The 19,421-nt window shown below is 39.5% G+C and overlaps 1 protein-coding gene across 1 annotated transcript in view; it reads right to left on the minus strand.

Annotated features, from left to right (window-relative positions):
- Window positions 1-18,652, minus strand: part of MALRD1 (MAM and LDL receptor class A domain containing 1) — a 628,376-nt gene extending 609,724 nt beyond the window's left edge. The window contains exon 1 of the mRNA XM_036345532.1: window positions 18,225-18,652. Within this exon, the coding sequence (XP_036201425.1) occupies window positions 18,225-18,402 (178 nt within the window). The 5' untranslated portion in view covers window positions 18,403-18,652. The remainder of the gene's footprint in view (window positions 1-18,224) is intronic.
- Between the last annotated feature and the right edge of the window lie 769 nt (window positions 18,653-19,421).

Genomic DNA, 19,421 nt, shown 5'->3' on the forward strand with positions numbered 1-19,421 from the left:
TCTCGCAGTCTGGGACCCCTCGGGAGATAACGACCTGCTGGCTTAGGCCTGCTCCCGGGTGGCAGAAGGCAGGCCCAATCCCTAAGTACAGCCCCTGGTCGGGCTCAGAGCAGGGCTGATTGGGGGGTTGGGGCACCGCCCCCTGTCACACTCAAGGCAGGGTCCATGGGCAGGTTGCGGCGCCACCCCCTGTCACGCACAGAGCAGGGCCAATCAGGGGGTTGGGGCGCTGCCCCCTGTCACTCACAGAGCAGGGCCCATCACGGGGGTTGGGGCTCCGTACCCTGTCACGCACAGAGCAGGGCCGATCAGGGGGTTGAGGAGCTCCCCCATGTCACTCACAGAGTAGGGCCGATAGGGGAGTTGGGGCACTGCCCCCTGTCACACACAGAGCAGGGCGTATCAGGGGCGCCGCACCCTGTCACACTCAGGGCAGGGCCGATGGGGAGGTTATGGCTCTACCCCGTCACACACAGAGCAGGGCCCATGGGGGGCGGTTGGGGCGTTGCCCTCTATCACCCACAGAGCAGGGCCGATCAGGGCGTTGGGGTGCCGCCATTGTCACACTCAGGGCAGGGCCGATGGGGTGGTTATGGCTCTACCCCGCCACACACAGAGCAGGGCCCATGGGGGGGGGGGTTGGGGCGCTGCACCCTGTCACACACAGAGCAGGGCCCATGGGGGGCGGTTGGGGCGTTGCCCTCTATCACCCACAGAGCAGGGCCGATCAGGGCATTGGGGTGCCGCCATTGTCACACTCAGGGCAGGGCCGATGGGGTGGTTATGGCTCTACCCCGCCACACACAGAGCAGGGCCCATGGGGGGGGGGGGTTGGGGCGCCGCACCCTGTCACACACAGAGCCTCAGGGCGATCAGGGGTTTGGGGAGCTCCCCCCTATCAGGCACAGAGCAGGGCTGATCAGGGGGTTGGGGCGCCTTCCCCAGTCATGAACAGAGCAGGGCAGATAGGGAGGTTGTGGCCCCGCCTCCTGTCACACACAGAACTGCAGGGCGATCAGGGGGTTTGGGCACTGCCCCCTGTCACACTGATCCCAGTGCCGGGAGGCCTCGAGGCTCTGCTGATCCCGGTGCTGGGATGCATATTACCCTTTTACTATATAGGATAGAGGCCTGGTGCATGGGTGGAGGCTGGCTGGTTTGCCCTGAAGGGAGTCCTGGATCAGGGTGGGGGTCCCCACTGGGGTGCCTGGCCAGCCTGGATGAGGGGATGATGGCTGTTTGCAGCTGGTCACACACTCTTCAGGGTGGGGGTCCCCATTGGGGTGCCTGGCCAGTCTGGGTGAGGGGCTGAGGGCTGTTTTCAGGCTGGCAGGTGACTGAAGCTCCCAACCGCTCCTTTTTTTCTTTTTCTTTTTTTTTTCTGGGCCAGCTTTAGCGCTGAGGCTGGGCTCCAGCTCTTAGGCCTCTGCTGCTGAAAGCAGGTATCTGGTTTGTTTGGGTTCTATAATTGAAACACTGTTTCAACTCCAGCTCTGAGATCCTGACTGGCTGAAAGCAGGTTTCTGGGGTTTTGTTTAGCTTCGATATTTGTAACAATGTTTCAAACTGCAAGCTCAGAGGCCGGCAGCGGCAGGCGGAGAACATTGGAGTCCTCCGTCACTGAAGCAAGCAAGCCTCATGTTCGCTTCAAGCTGCCTGGCTGCCGGCTGCCATCTTGGCTGGCAGTTAATTTGCATATCGCCCTGATTAGCCAATAGGAAGGGTAGTGGTCGTACACTAATTACCATGTTTCTCTTTTATTAGATAGGATGTGTGTATGTGTGTGTGTGTTATTCAATTAGCTCTGCATGTATCTGCATAAATATGTATCTTTATCAAATTTCCTTTAGTTCCCATCAATTTTTATAACTCTCTACTTGTGATTATAAAATATTCAAAACTATTTTATCACCATATTTTAGCAATTATGTGTATGAAATGTACACACATTTTCTATAAGTGTCAAACATTTTTTTGAATACCAAGAAATTACCTTACAGTACAATTACTAGTTGACATCTGTTTGCAATGTTCTTTGTTCTCTTTTAATACACAAGGATAATGATAATGATTTCTGGAAGTGGTAGAACTAGAAAAATAGCTAAATAAAACATTTTTTCCCTTTAGTCTCAACAGGGTTTCTTTTTGTTATAAAATTAATCTAAAGAGCATACATTTTCAACTAATTCTTATTTTAAAAAGCAAATCATGAACTTCTAATAACAGCTGGATTATTCAAAAACACATCAGAAAGTTTCTAAGTATTCATTTCCTCCAATAGAGAATTGTATATTTTAAACCATTTAAACATTTTTTCTTGAATTGTGCCTGATTTACCTTTTAATTCCATATGCCACACATGTACATTCAAATCTGAAACTACCTGCTACTTTAAAATCTGCCTCCATGTAGATTTCTGCTGCCATAGTCATCACTAAATTGTAACAATTGGACACTATGCAACAATGAGGAATGGTATGCAGGAACTTAGCAGTAGAATCCATGTTCCTGGGCTTTCTAAACTTGTGGAACTCATCATTTCACTTTCTTTCCTTTTTATTTAAATTTATTTTTATTGTTGAAAGTATTACAGATGTCCCCTTTGTTGTTTTTTTCCCATTGACTCGCTCCACGCCTCACCACCTCTTCCCAGACCTTCACCACACTAGTGTCTGTATTTATGGGCTATGCATATATGCATATAAGTTCCCCTGGTAATCACTCCTCCCACCCACCTCTGCCTTCCCTCTGAAATTCTTCAGTCTGTTCCATGCTTCTATGCCTCTATTTGTTCATCAGTTTATTTTGTTCATTAGATTCTACATATGATCATTTTCAATTTTATGATTCCAAAGGTCAGACACAGTGTAGTACAGGAGGGAGGGTGTGTCTGTGTTGCAATTTGTGGTTTCTTGGAAGACCCAATTCTCTCCTGAATTAGCTTCCATAGTACCAGATTCTCTCATTAAGGTTCACTGAAGAGTCTCTCATTAACGCCATAATGGGAAGAAAAATATTAAATTATGTCCTCAAGAGATAGATAACTTTAAGGCATACTTCTAAGAAAATGGGAAGGAATAGAATAAAGTTTTAGTTGCAGTAATATTGGAGAAACTGGTGCAGAATTCAGGGAAGAATGATATGCATAGATTATCACAATGTAAAGTCTTAGAATACAGAGAAAATAAAAGAATTAGGAAAAATCTAGAAAGGAAGAGGGAGAAGGTATTAAAAGCAAACCACTTATTTCACCTGGGCCATATTAATAATGCACATCTACTTTCCTCCTCAAAGTTCTATGAGATACGGTTGTAGTCTTTCCTTAACAATAAATCCCACTCTTTTAATTTAAATTATGGTAAAATATACATGGCATAAAATTTACCATCTTATCCATTTTTAACTGCACTGATGAGATATTAAATACATTTATATTGTTATGTAACCATCATCACCATCTATCTCCAGAACTTTTGCATTTTCCCAACTGAAGCTGTATACCCATTAAATAATAACTCCTCCTTCTTCCCTTCCTCCAGCCCCTGGGACCCACCATTCTACTTTATTTGTCCTTTTGTGACTGGCTTATTTCACTTACTATAATGTCTTCAAGGTTCATCCATGTTGTAGCATGTGTCAGAATTTCCTTCTTTTCTGAGGCTGCATAATATTGCATTATATATATAGATAGATTACCCATTCATCTGTTGATAAACTCTTGGGAGTCTTTCGCCTCTTGGCTTTTATGAATAAGGCTGCTATGAACATGGATGTACAAATATTTGTTGGAATACCTGCTTTCATTTCTTTTGGGTATATTTCCAAAAGTAGAATTGCTTTAACATAGGGTAATTTTTTTTTTTTTTTGAGGAATTGCCATATCATTGCCACAGATTTTACAAGATTTTACATTCCCACTGACAATGCATAAGCATTTCATTTTCTCAACATCTTTGCTAAAACTTGTTATTTTCTGGGTTTTGTTTGTTTGTTTATAATAGCCATCCTAATGGGTATGAGGTGACGTCTCCTTGTGGTTTTGACTTATATTTCCCTAAAGATTAGTGATGTTAAACATTTTTCCATGTGCTTATTGAACATTTATATGCCTTTAGAGAAATGTCTATTAAAGTCCTTTGTCCATTTATTAAATCAGGTTGTTTTTAATGTTGCTGAGTTGTAAGAATTCTTTATGTATTCTGAATATCAATCTTTTATCAGTTATATGAATTGCAAATATGTTCTCCCATGCCTTTTCATTGTGCTAGTGTCCTTTGATGCACAAAAGTTTTTCATTTTGAAGTCAAATTTACTTTTCTTTTTTTTGCCTGTGCCTTTAGTGTCATATCTAAGAAATCATTCCCAAATCCAATATTGTAAGGTTTTCCCCCTATGTTTTCTTCTAAGAATTTCATAGTATTAGCTCTTACATCCATTTTGAGTTAATGGTCTTCAATTCATTTTGAGTTAATTTTGTGTGTGATGCAAGATAAGGATCCAACTTTAATCATTTTGTGTGAATATCCAATTTTTGCAACACTGTTTGTTGAAAATACTGGTCTTTTTCTATTGAAATGGCTTGGTGCACTTGTTGGAAATCATTTGACCATATCTGAGAGAGCTGATGCTTAGGCACTCTGTTCTGTTCCATTGGCCTATATGTCTATCTCTGTGCAATTTCCACACTCTGTTAATTACTGTAGCTTTCTAAAAACTTTTGAAATCAGTGAGTGTGAGGATTATAACTTGGTTCTTTTTCAGTATTGTTTTGGTTACTTGGAGTCCCTTGTAATTCCAGATACATTTTATGATGGATTATATTATTTCTGGGGAAAAAAACATTTTGGGGATTTTAAGAAGGATTACATTGAACCTGTAGATTGCTTTGGGTTGTATTGATTTGTAAACAATATTCATTCTTCCAATCTATGAACATAAAATGTCTTTCCATTTATTTGTGTCTTCTTTCTTTCAGCAATAATTTCTAGTTTTCCATAAACATGTCTTTGTCTCCTTGGTTATGGTAATTACTAAGTATTTTATTGTTTTATGCCATTGCAAATGAAACTGTTTTCTTAATTTCCTTTTCAGATTGTTCATTGTTAGTGTATAAAAATGAAAATTATTTTTATGTGTTGATTTTGTAGCCTACAACTTTGCTTATTTGTCCTAACAGGATGTGTTTTGTTTTGTTTTTGTCAAATTTTTAAGGTGTTCTATGTTTAAGAATCACATTTTCTGTGAACAGAGATCATTTTATTTGTTCATTTCCAATCTGAATGCCTTTTATTACATTTTATCTAATTACTTTGGCTGAGACTTCCAATACTGTATAGAAAGAAGTAATGAAAGAGGACATCCTTATCTTGTTCCTGGTCTTAGAGGAAAAGCTTTCAATCTTTCACCACTGAATAAGAAATTAGCTGTGGCTTTTTCATACATAGCCTGTATTGTGTTGAAGTAGTTTCCTCTATTCCTAGTTTATTAAGTGTTTTCCTTTTTAAGGAAAACAATGATTTTCACAGTCACAAAAGTTTATATATACTTATTTTGCTTTTTAGAAAATTATTTCCTTCAGGTAGATAACATAGAAAAACATTTTCACAAAGAATTATCTCCTTTACTTTCAGTAACTGTAAAATAATAAGTAAATAAATAAATAATGGCCAGTTCCTACAAAGGATGAAATGATCCAAATATTCTAAGTAAATAAAAGTAAAAATTAATTATCCTCAAAAGTAAATTTCTGTGGGAGACTGCTATTATTTGGACTGGCAATTCATTTTTTCCAGAAATATTTGTTATCTTTCCCACTGAATTAATTTTTATATTTTCACTGGGACAGAAACAGGAAAAAACCCAACTCATGAAGGTATGTAACAGCAAATGGAATTCACACTTCCATAGCCCACATCAGTTATTAAATATTACTTAGGTTTGATTCTTGTCATATAATTGGCTTTTATATTCAAATTATTTAGAACATCTTTGGTGGTATTTGCATCACTGATGGTATCTATGTCAATGAGAAAAGGATTATCAAACCATGTTTTCTCTTTACCATTGTTTAAGGTTAGTAAACCTTAAAGAAGGCCTCTAGTGTTTGTTAAGTGTCTGGTGATTTCTGCAGAAATATGGACAACACATGGCATTCACTCAATCTACAGCAATATATATGTAAGTACTATAAATGCTGCATAGCTATTTGTATATAATTCTGATCCAAAGTAGCAGTTTGGTCAGAAGATCTTATGGCTTTTTCAGTAATTCCTATAATGATGAATGCAGAGCCCTTATTAGAAAATTATATCTCTTGCATGGACAAACTTTTCTATCAAGTAAACTAATTCGGGAATAAATGAACTCTTGTCATTTTCTTTTCTAAACAGGTTTTCAATTTCTCTCAAAATAATTATTTTTATTTTCCAAATCCAATCAAGCATTTCAATACTTATTCACTGGAAAGTCACAATTATTTCTGGGTAGTAGAAAACATTTAACGTATTCCTATTTATTTGATGGAAACTTATTTAATAGCTGTGACTCAATGTCCTTTCATAAATTGGATAATTTTGACAATAGAATGCAAGCCTTCTCTTAGAATTCCTAGTCAAGCCTTTAGTATCAACATGCACATGTTGAAATGATGTTTATTGACAAACAGAAAAGTTCCAAGGGATGACAAGCTTGGAAAGAGTTCTATCTACATACAGACACTGGGCTTCAGAAAGAAATTTGCTTGTGAAAGAAACAGTTTAGCATTTGATGTCATCAGAAAATCTTTGAAATGTTCAAAGGGAGCTCACAGACTGAATGTCCCAGATGATATGAACGTGAACACTTGAATCACAAAACAAGAGCAGATTACATGGCAAGACTGAGCAGTTTTATCTACCTCCATGGTGGAAGAAAAAACTACAGCTGGTAGTTCCTCCGAACAGTAATGCATCAGTCTATCTAATATTGATTGACTGTGGTAATCAGGGTTCTAGAAAATGGGAGAGGACTAAATAAATGTCCTGCCCTAATAGGACTAATATTTTTTTTTCAGGGCCTCTTTTTTAAACTGTTTGTAACTCTAGGATGGTATCATTTCATAAAGACATGCTTTATTTTCCTTAAGTATCATCAAGATACATGCTCCATCAAGTTCACTCTGTTTACATAAAGCACCTTTTGCTGGGATTGTGGCTAGAAACCCTGTAGGATGGGTCCAGAGAGAATTCTAGTAACGCTTTCACCTCTTTTCTTGGGAGAAAGACTCACTGTCCAGCGAATTTTCAGAATGCACCGATAATGCTTCTTCAGTGTGCTGCTTTCATGTTTTCACAGACTCAAAGATGAAAGAACAACCCATATAGCATGTGGATCACTTTTTCTCTCACATTTCCATTGCCCATTATGAACAAAAATAGTCCACACTGTGAAACAATTTTAGACATCAAGATCTATTAAGGGAAATGATTTATGTTACACAGCTGTGCACAGCAGCATCCAACACTGCCAAGGGGGAAGAGCTCCTGATAGCGCTATTTGACATGAAAGTATTTTATAAAGATTGTTTTCAAAATGACAGAAAGAACTCTAATAGGCATACATATAAAAGAAAATGCTCAGTTCAAGGTCTCTCTGAAGCCCATCCTTTGGAGCACGATTAAGATTAGCTCTCTTAGGAGAAATCACATTCAGGTGGAAATTAACAATGTATATTTTCTTTTTTTTTTATTTTATTTTATTTTTATTTTATTTTATTTTTTTAATTAAATCTTTATTGTTCAGATTATTACATTTGTTCCTTTTTTTTCCCCCCATAACTCCCCTCCTCCCAGTTCCCGCCCCACCCTCCGCCCTCACTCCCCACCCACTGTCCTCATCCATAGGTGCACGATTTTTGTCCAGTCTCTTCCCGCATCTCCCACACCCCTTTCCCCCCCCAGGAATAGTCAGTCCATTCCCTTTCTATGTCCCTGATTCTATTATAATCAACAGTTCATTCTGTTCATCAGATTATTTATTCACTTGATTCTTAGATTCACTTGTTGATAGATGCATATTTGTTGTTCATAATTTGTATCTTTACCTTTTTCTTCCTCTTCCTCTTCTTAAAGGATACCTTTCAGCATTTCATATAATCCTGGTTTGGTGGTGATGAACTCCTTTAGCTTTTCCTTATCTGTGAAGCTCTTTATCTGACCTTCAGTTCTGAATGATAGCTTTGCTGGATAAAGTAATCTTGGTTGTAGGTTCTTGGTATTCATCACTTTGAATATTTCTTGCCACTCCCTTCTGGCCTGCAAAGTTTCTGTTGAGAAATCAGCTGACAGTCGTATGGGTATTCCCTTGTAGGTAACTGAGTTTCTTTCTCTTGCTGTTTTTAAGATTCTCTCTTTATCTTTTGCTCTTGGCATTTTAATGATGATGTGTCTTGATGTGGTCCTCTTTGGATTCCTTTTGTTTGGGGTTCTCCGCGCTTCTTGGACCTGTAAGTCCATTTCTTTCACCAGGTGGGGGAAGTTTTCTGTCATTATTTCTTCAAATAGGTTTTCAATATCTTGCTCTCTCTCATCTTCTGGCACCCCTATAATTCTGATGTTGGTACGCTTGAAGCTGTCCCAGAGGCTCCTTACACTATCCTCGCATTTTTGGATTCTTTTTTCATTTTGCTTTTCCGGTTGGGTGTTTTTTGCTTCCTCGCATTTCAAATCATTGACTTGATTCTTGCGCTCCTCTGGTCTGCTGTCGGGAGTCTGTATAATATTCGTTATTTCAGTCCGTGTATGCTTAATTTCTAGTTGGTTCCCCAATATAACATAGAGGGTCTCATTAGTTTTCTTGTAGATCTCATTAAGTTTATCGGCGGCTTCTAAACAGTTCTTGAGAGACCTTAAAAGTGTGGTTCTGAACTCTATATCTTCCATTGACAATTTTGTCCTGTTTCTTTGTCTCCGCATTTTGTTATGCTTCCTTGGTGCACCCCCTAGTAGTCTTTGTTCACAGTCTTATAGTTAAATCTTGATTGTTGTAGCTAATTCCAGGGAGGGTTTGACCTCCAGGCCAAGTGGCTATGAGAATCAGCTGTGTCAGCAGTGAGAGAACTTCTGTCCTCTAGGGAGGTGCTAATCTGGCGTTTGCCTGAGGCTATCCGGCAAATGCCTCAGTGCAGGGCTTGGGCGGGGCGGGTCGCACAGGATCAACAGGGTGGGCCGGAGAGAGCAGTTATGGTGGCTCTCAGTCCTGTTCCCAGGGGCTCTGCCTCTCTGAGTCCCAGCACCCGCTGCAAGCCTCGGAGAGAAAGCTGCACTCGCTCTGACCGAAGCCAGACAGTCCCGCTTCTCCCGTTTGAGTCTGGGTCCCTAAAGACTCGCCCGGATCTGGAGCTCAGAGTCTTCGACTCCCTCCCGATTGAAAACGCCAACCGCTCCGCGCACTCCGCACCTCAGAATTTGACTTCAGCACTGCGCCTCCTCTGAGTGTCCGTATGCGTTTCTCTTTCCTCCTAGTTGTAGGACTTCCACTCAGCCAGCGTTCCTGTGGTTCTGGGTGATGTCCCTTCCGTGTTTTGGTTTCACTTCTGAAGTAGTTGTTCAAGGCAGCAAACTCCGGCGTTAACCTATGCCGCCATCTTGGTTCTTCCCTTGAACAATGTATATTTTCTTGTAAGAGGCCTTTATCATCTCAAAGTATGGGGGACATTTTCCCTAAAACTATTACCTTATGTAATTAAAAATAGGTAAAGTGATTCTCACAGAATGTTATCAAGTAACATTAAACCTTCTTGCAACTATAAAAAAAGAAGATTAGCTCTCTTGCAAGAAAAATAATTGTCTGAGGAAAGAAAAGAATAGTATAAAAACAATAAAAGCCCCAGTGAATGTTTATTTTTAGCTCAAATAAAATGATTAAAACTCTAAACAGACATTCACGCTATTTTGTTATTAGTAGAAGTGGGTACATCTAATTTCCACTTGATATCCCTTACTCATTGGAAAAATTTCAGACTCCATTGGCAAATGTTTTAACAAAGAGCTTGTAAATTCGTTTCCTTTGCACAAAAAGATTTACAATCTTTGTTAAATATTCCAAGCTTTCTCAAGTTTGTGATGTCAGCATTCTTGACATTCCTCTCCCTAAGTCTTTTTAATTTTTTTAAAATTTATCTTTATAGTTTGAAATAATACAGATGTAGCCTTTCTTCCCTGTTGACTCCTTCTAGCCAGCCCCCACTCCATCCCAGGCCTTACCCACACTATTGTCTGTGTCCATCGGTTATGCGGATGTATGTATACAGGTTCTTTGGTTGATCTTTTCCCACCCACCCACCCACCCCTACCTTACCTCTGAGATTCCACAGTCTATCCCATGTTTCTATGTCTCTGGATCTATTTTGTTCATCAGTTTATTTTTCATTAGGTTCCCATATGAGTGAGATCATGTGATACTTGTCTTTCTCTGACTGGCTTATTTCACTTAGCATAATACTCTCCAGGTCCCTCCATGCTGTCTCAAAGGGTAAGGATCCTTCATTTTTCACTGCTGCAGAGTATTCCATGTTGTAAATGTACCACAGCTTTTTTATCCACTCATCTACTGATGGACACTTGGGCTGTTTCCAGATCTTAGCTATTGTAAACTGTGCTTTTATGAATATGGGGATGTACATATTCTTTCTGATTGGTGTTCTGGGTTCCTTAGGATACATTCCTAGAATTGGGATCACTGGGTCAAAAGGCAGTTCCATATTTAATTTTTTGAGGAAATTCCATACTGTCTTCCATAGTGGCTGCACCAGTCTGCATTCCCACCAGCAGTGTACTAGAGCCTTTTTCTCCATATTCTCTCCAGCACTTGTCATTTATTGATTTGTTGATGGTAGCCATTTCTACAGGTGTGAGGTGATATCTCATTGTGGTTTTAATTTGCATCTCTCGGATGATCAGAGACTTTGAGGATTTTTTCATATGCTTCTTGGCCATCTATGTGTCTACTTTCTTGAAATGTCTATTTAGGTCCTTTGCCCATTTTTTAGTTGGATTGTTTGTCTTCCTTTTGTTAGGTAGTATGAGTTCCTTATATATTTTGGATAATAACCCTTTATCAGATGAATCATTGGCAAATGTGTTCTCCCATACGGTGGGTTCCCTTTTCATTTTGTTGATGGTTTCTTTTGCTGTGCAGAAGGTTTTAATTTTGATGTAGTCCCATTTGTTTATTTTCTCCTTAGTTTTCCTTGTGCTAGAAGAGTATCGGCAAACATATTGCTATGAGAGATGTCTGGGATTTTATTCCCTATGCTCTCTTCTACATCCCCTGGTTTTGCCTCCACAGTCATTCTTAGGCAGATCTCATAGACCTTTCATCATAAACATTGAAACCAGTGTGCAGTTCTGTGGACTTAGGTTTTATTCTACATTAATCTTTTTAAAATCTGCACTGCTATCCATTTTACCTCACTTTTCTATTCATTCCATTCTACAGAATATTTTCTATTCTCACAGGTACCTCCTCTTCCTGTTCAACTCAACAGAAGTGCCCTGGAATTGGTGCAAATCATACATAACAGATCTAAAAGTATTTGGGTTGACACTAAAGTAGAGATAAATAATATTGCCTATATGCAAATGTTATAGAAAGGAAACAATTTGAAAGAGATTTATGCACATATTCTGATATCAATAACTAATGGACAGTTTTATTTAGAAACAATCCTATATAATAAAAGGCCAGGGACCATAAGCATAACGACCGGAACAACCGCTCAACCAGTCACCATGAGGTGCATTGACCACCTCTCGGTTCCCCCCCCCGCCCCCCCCCCCCGCCCTCAGCCCACGAGTGGCGGCTCACAGTGGGGCGGCTTGCAGCTCATGGCAGCAGGGTGGGGCGGCTCATGGACGCTCGCGGACACTCGCCCGCGCACGATTTCATGCGCTGGGCCTCTAGTGTCTTTTATAATGTCCTCTAAAGTTGTCCAATACATGAGAACTAGATTTTATAATCACTTCTAAAACCTTAGATAACTCATATTTGAAACATAGGATGGATAGGAACCCCAGTTTGAGTCTTGAGGCACTATTAATTAGCACATACCCCTCAATTATTAATCTCTTGGCTTAGTGTCTCACCTCATTCACATTTACAAAATGAGGCTTTTGACTTAGAGGAGCTTGAAGGCTTTACTCCTCTAAAATATAATGTTTCTAAACTTGTGATTAAACACCAGAGAAGACCAAAAGATCTGCAGAGACATTAAAGCAAAACGGTCCTAATGAGTCTGCCCAATGCAATAAATGAAAAATATATTTTGCTATTTTTCAATGAGTGGCCAATTCAGTGTGCTTAAATTGTTACATAAAATTAAAGTAAATGTCACAGAACTCAAAATTATAGCACTCGTTTAGGCCAAGACTAAAGTCTATGAAAATTTTCTAATTTTCTTTAGCTAAGCTCTACATATTTATTATTAGATCTCTTATACGTATAAATCTGTTGTGCTGTGGACTGAATGTCGATATCCCTCCAAAATTCATGTTTAAGCCCTAATTACCAGTGTGATGATATTTGGAGGTGAGGCATTTGGGATGTGATTGGGCCATGAGAACAAAATCCTCAAGATGGAATCCCTGCCCATATAAGAAGAGACACTAGCCATGACCTCTGTCATGTGAGAATGTGGCAAGAAGTCAACTGTCTGCAAACTGGGGAAGGGACCCTCATCAGGCATCAGCTCTGCCGGTGCCTTGATCTTGGCCTTCCCAGCCTCTAGCTTGCTGAGAAATAAATGTTTGTTGTTTAAGCCAGCCAGTCTATGGTATTTGTTATAGTAGCCCACGCTAATATGTGCTGCTATGGTAAATAGGATTGTTAAAGTATTTTTATTAATTCATGACAATGTGTATACATTTTGCATCCAATGATATAACAAATATTACACATGAAATCTCACATTTCACTCTATCAATGCTTTACCTTCCATTACCTTCTAGTACTTCAATGAACGAATTACTGTAAAAATACTTTATATTTATGTCGTTCTAGTGAATAAATGTTTTCTTAGCTTAAACCAGTGATGGCGAACCTTTTGAGCTCGGCATGTCACCATTTTGAAAAACCCTAACTTAACTCTGGTCCCATGTCACAAATAGAAATTTTTTGATATTTGCAACCATAGTAAAACAAAGACTTATATTTTGAGATTTATTTTATATATTTAAATGCCATTTAACAAAGAAAAATCAACCAAAAAATGAGTTCACGTGTTACCTCTGACACGCATGTCATAGGTTCTCTATCACTGGCTTAAACACTATCACCTCACAGATTTTGAGAATGTACCCCTAAGGTAGTTTTCACATATTTTGCATATACATTTAGATTTATATGAAATTAATACACTTTGAAAAAAATGTTTGCTCTTAAATTCAAATAGTTTGTAAAAGAAATTAGGTAAAATCTTAAATCTTTATGATATATTCCATAAAACCAAAGTATAAAATACTTCTATCTCCTTATTAAAATACTAGAGTGAATAAAAAAAGTACTTAAGCATGACATGTAGGTAAGGGAACAGTATTTTATTAACTGAATATATTTTTTTCTCTTTCGGATCACAGTAAATTCTGAGAAAGTGTAGCTCTAAACAGCTAGTTTTAATACTATCACCAGGCATGCAAAAGTAATTTTCTAAGTATATTTTCTGGAAACACTTCAGTAGGAGGGGATGCATTGCATGGACATATCTCAACATTGTATCAACAGTACATTTTGTGAGAGAACCAAGATGGCGGCATAGGTTAACGCCGGAGATTGCTGCCTTGAACAACCAAATCAAAACACACCTAAAAGACGGAACGGACATCATCCAGAACCACAGGAAGGCTGGCTGAGTGGAAATTATACAACTAGGAGGAAAGAGAATATCATACCCAGGCTCAGAGGAGGCACAGTGCTGAAGTGAAATACTCAGGTGCGGAGTGCGCGCAGAGCGGGCTGGCGGCGGAGGGCACGGTTGGTGCTTTCAATCGGGAGGGAGTCTCAGATTCTGAGCTCCAGAGCCGGGCGGAGTCTCTAGGGACCCAGACTCAAACGGGAGAAGCGGGACTGTCTGGCTTTGGTCGGAACTAGAAGGCAGCTTTCTCTCCGAGGTTTGCAGCGGTTGCTGGGACTCTGTGAGGCAGAGCCTCTAGGGACGGAACTGAGAGCCGCCATAACTACTCCCTCCAGCCACCCTGTTGATCCCGAGCCCGAGCGACCCACCCGCCCTGCCCAAGCCCTGCGCAAAGCCATTTGCCAGATAGCCTCAGGCAAAGGCTAGATTAGCACCGCCCTAGAGGACAGAAGTTTTCCCACTGCAGACACAACTGATTCTCACAGCCAGCTGGCCTGGAGGTCAAATCCCCCTAGTATTAACTACAACAATCAAGGCTTAACTACAGGAGGACTGCACACAAAGACCACTAGGGGGTGCACCAAGAAAGCATAAAAAAATGCGGAGACAAAGAAACAGGACAAAACTGTCAATGGAGGATATTCAGTTCAGAACCACACTTTTAAGGTCTCTCAAGAACTGTCTAGAAGCCTCTGATAAACTGAATGAGACCCTCAACAAATCTAATGTGACCCTCGATGTTAGGATAAAGAACCAACTAGAAATTAAACATACACGGACTGAAATAACGAATATTATACAGACTCCCAACAGCAGACCAGAGGACCGCAAGAATCAAGGCAAAGATTTGAAATGCGAAGAAGCTAAAAACACCCAACCGGAAAAGCAAAATAAAAAAAGAATCCAAAAATACGAAGATAGTGTAAGGAGCCTCTGGGACAGCTTCAAACGTACCAACATCAGAATTATAGGGGTGCCAGAAGATGAGAGAGAGCAAGATATTGAAAACCTATTTGAAGAAATAATGACAGAAAACTTCCCCTACCTGGTGAAAGAAATAGACTTACAAGTCCAGGAAGCACAGAGAACCCCAAACAAAAGGAATCCAAAGAGGACCACACCAAGACACATCATAATTAAAATGCCAAGAGCAAAAGACAAGGAGAGAATCTTAAAAGCAGCAAGAGAAAGACATTCAGGTATCGACAAGGGAGTACCCATACGACTGTCAGCTGATTTCTCAACAGAAACTTTGCAGGCCAGGAGGAAGTGGCAAGAAATATTCAAAGTGATGAATGCCAAGAACCTACAACCAAGAATACTTTATCCAGCAAAGCTATCATTCAGAACTGAAGGTCAGATAAAGAGCTTCACAGATAAGGAAAAGCTAAAGGAGTTCATCACCACCAAACCAGTATTATATGAAATGCTGAAAGGTATCCTTTAAGAAGAGGAAGAAGAAGAAAAAGGTAAAGATACAAATTATGAACAACAAACATGCATCTATCAACAAGTGAGTCTAAGAATCAAGTGAATAAATAATCTGGTGATCATAATAGAATCAGGGACATAGAAAGGGAATGGACTGACTATTCTTAGGGGGAAAGGGGTGTGAGAGATGCGGGAAGAGACTGGACAAAAATCGTGCACCTATGGATGACAGTGGGTGGGGAATGAGGGCGGAGGGTGGGGCGGGAACTTGGAGGAGGGGAGTTATGGGGGGGGAAAAGAGAAACAAATGTAATAATCTGAACAATAAAGATTTAATTAAGAAACAAAAAAAAACTACATTTTGTAATTTTCTGATTGATTTGGATTTGAATGGTAGCAATAAAAGTAACACAGCTACATTTATGCTAAGAAAAATAAAGCAGAGTAAAGCCTTTGTACATCAAATAATTTGAAGCAATTGCTAGAAGTTAGACTATCTCTATATTTAGTATTGACTCTGATATTAAAATAAATAAACAAATAAACATACAAGAGAATGAACACCAGGAGAAGGGGATCTGCTTGGAAGCAGACAATGCAACATTTGGAATGTGATTTTTTTTTTTTAAATATCCAGACCAGTTACACAACACTTTTCCCTGGCTCGGTATATCAATAAAGTTTAATAAAGAGGGATTCTTGTCAACACCAGAACTAAATAATTGTTATACTTAAAAATTATTTTCCTTGATTACTATATATTAAATGCCCAATAGTGTGCATAAATAGAACTTAATCCATTGGGAAGATTCAGTTTTCCTAAACCTAATATCTTAAAAACAAAAACAAAAACCTGAGTTAAACAGTTGTAGTATTCTTAAAGAGTTCCATCATATAAAATAAGAACATTTTTAAAAACCCATGAATAGAGTCAGTTGTATCTGAAATTCAACTTCAACTATGCCAATTTCATTAAGAAAATCAACCTATTAATCTATTTCTTAAAGGTCACATCATTTAGACATTAAAGGGGGGCACGGGTTGATTTTTTTCAAAATGTGACTACTGTACCATCATTATAAAGTTAACTTTTAAAATATCATCTGTAATTTAGCATCACAAATTTTCATGAGAGAAATTGCTTGGCCATTATTATTCCCTGACAATATTCCTCCCCCTCCGCCCACCCCCCGCCCCCCCCCCCCCGGTGTGGTATACAACAAAAATTCATATTTTAAAGTGGTTCTCAATTTTATCTACAGGTTATGGTTCACATTTTAAATAAAATACGGAAGTAGAAACTTCTCGGAAATGAAAATGAAAAACGAAAAGCCAAAAGGTGATCTCCCAATGTAACATTTTAAATGAAACCTGTTTATGCGACAGATGTGTTCTTTGCTTTCGTCCACGGCTGCGCGTTATTAGAACCTTTCATGCAGCCGAGACCTTTCCCACCCCGTGGCTTCCTCCTTCTTTCACATTTACCTTTTCCCTGAAGCAGGACCATGCATGTTACCCCAGGAGGTGCGCTAAAGGGAGATTCATAGAGATTAACAATGGAAGGGACTTGGCACTTTTTGTCAAACCAGCCAAGTGGTTCCTCTTTGCTGCTTTCCCAGGCAGACCCAAGAAGGAGAGAGGAAGGGCAGCTCACCCACATGTAGCCTTTCTGGGGAAAATGGACACATATAGAATCCTCGTCTTTGGTTGTGCTTTGCATTTAATAGTTGCTAACTGCATGATAGTTCTCCCAAACTATGGGGCAAAAATCATTACACTGTTTTCTTCTACAGAGAAGAAATTTTTCAGTAAACTCTTTTCTGGTTTTAATGTAACAACTGAACATGTAAATAGAAGGCCAACAATAGCAAAATTGAATATGTAGAATCTATTTTAGCAGAAGAAATTCTGCAAACACTAATATCGTTATCTGAACAAAGGAATTCTGTACACATTAATTAATATAGTATCTGAATAAAAATAGAAAATATGTTTGAGTAAAGTGCTCTGACTAGAATTAGTGCCTTCAGATAACTAGGTCATATTACCATGAACCAACAATGACTCCATTTAATCCATTAGTTGTTTAAGAAAGGCAATTGCATGTAAGAGCAACACAAGTTCCATTGGTGAAATGAAATAATTCCTTTAGGATGTCTTATTGGCAGAGAAACTACAGACACATTAAAGCCTTTACCCATGTCTTCCCCTTAGTGGTTTCCTGTTGATTAATATTACACCAGTAGGCAATGGAGCACATTCCCGCCTGTGAGAGCGGTGTCTCGTATAATGAGGTGCAGGTTCAAGATCACACTATTGGTAGATGGTCTATCCAGGCTCCCCCTCCGTCCTGCACTCTGTGAAGCTGGTGCTCTTTCCTCCGTCCGAAACCAAGTGATAGAAGCCAGAGAGCTGTGCTCAGTGTGCAATCATTTCACTTGGTGGTACCGGCCTAGCAGCAAAAGTAAAATCTGCTCATATAATTTAGAATTTAGTAAAAATACTTTCATACTGCATTCAACCTTGAGCTGATATTTTCCATCACAGAACTTTAAAGCTGCAGCACTGCATTTCTTTTGAAATTTGCTCTACTAATATAAAATTAAATGCTATACTTCTGCCTATCATTCTTTCCATATAACCAGTAAAAACGGATCTAAAATACATCCAGCTAGATAGAATCTTAGCAATGTGATATTGCTTAATTAGAGTGATTTTTATTTATGGACCTGTCTTTTTAATGAAAAGACTATTTTAGTTTCTGTCTTACACTAAGGGCTTACAAATTAGATCCATGCAGGGCCAGGTATCTATCTGAATCTCCCTGGCTGCTCATCAACCCCACCCCCACCCCCACCCCGGTGCAAAGGTACACAGAAAGTGGAGAAAAGAGAGGAATGGAACTTACATTGCTGTTCGTCACTCATGTCCCCGCAGTGATCGGTGAAGTCACACACAGTGTCCGGGGGCACGGAGACCCCATTGCCACACCGAAAGGCCTCTGCTCCTTGCCGAACCAGGGGAGAGAGGAAGACACAGAAAATCCAAGGAGCACAGGAAGCTCCATTCTTCGGGAATGCTAGCATTCTGGCCGGGCGGAAGAGCAGTCCTTGGTATGTCTGCCGAAGTCAGGCAGTTGTAATAGGTGAGTCCCTGATTGGAAACATTATTTTTCTTTTCTCTGTTCTTCCTTTTTCGGGTTTGCCTCCGATGACCGGGTCCTATTGGCAACAATCTGCAACTCGGGCAAATGGCTCCCGAGGCCGTCCCTTTAGTCTTTCGCAGGAGTGCCTTTAGAAAATATTTAACTGGAGTAATTGCACCATTTCCATATCTAGATGAACATACATGCTTATTGCTCTGTTTAACAATTTAAGCCTTTATGTTCCTGCGATCTCCTGAAAGAAAGTTTAAAATAAAAAAGTGGGCAAGTAGGTAAATGGGGAGAAAACCACCATAAAATTATAAGCGATGGAGAAATGTTCTGTGTGAACTCATATGCTTATTTAATCACACGCATGTAATTTAGAACATTATTGTGGTTACTAAAACTTACTCAAATATTTCAGGCCCAAATATTAGAATGGCTCCATGGGAATGAAATGCATATCCTTATTATTGAATAGAAACCTTGCATTGCTTGTTTAGATGACTTGAGAACAATAAGATTTTAAACGTTAAAAAGACATTGGAGATCATTGTTTTACAAATCACATAACTTGGGTCCAAGAAAATTAGGAGACATATATGAGGAAATAGAGCCACTTGGTGTTAGAAAGTAGAACTCAAATATCCTGCCGAGTGCAGTGCTCGTCCTTCTGTAGTCAGTTCATTTTCATTTGCTTTCAGAGGTGGAACACATGATTTTAGATGCATCTTTGGAACGCACAGTGTACCGAAGTTCAGAATACATTGACATACTGATAAAATTCTATGGGCTGAATAGTTATAGAAGTTATATGAAGTTGAATATTCAAAATATTCCGTTATATTTGATTTCTTAAAGGCATATTAAAGTTATTTTTCAACTTCTTTCTTTTAATTTCTGCAATATGACAACAAGAGACAGAGATAGCCCAGGAGATTATGAGAAGCAAGTGGGCCG

Source organism: Myotis myotis, unplaced genomic scaffold, assembly GCF_014108235.1.
Source record: "Myotis myotis isolate mMyoMyo1 unplaced genomic scaffold, mMyoMyo1.p scaffold_m19_p_1, whole genome shotgun sequence".
Lineage (NCBI taxonomy): Eukaryota > Metazoa > Chordata > Mammalia > Chiroptera > Vespertilionidae > Myotis > Myotis myotis.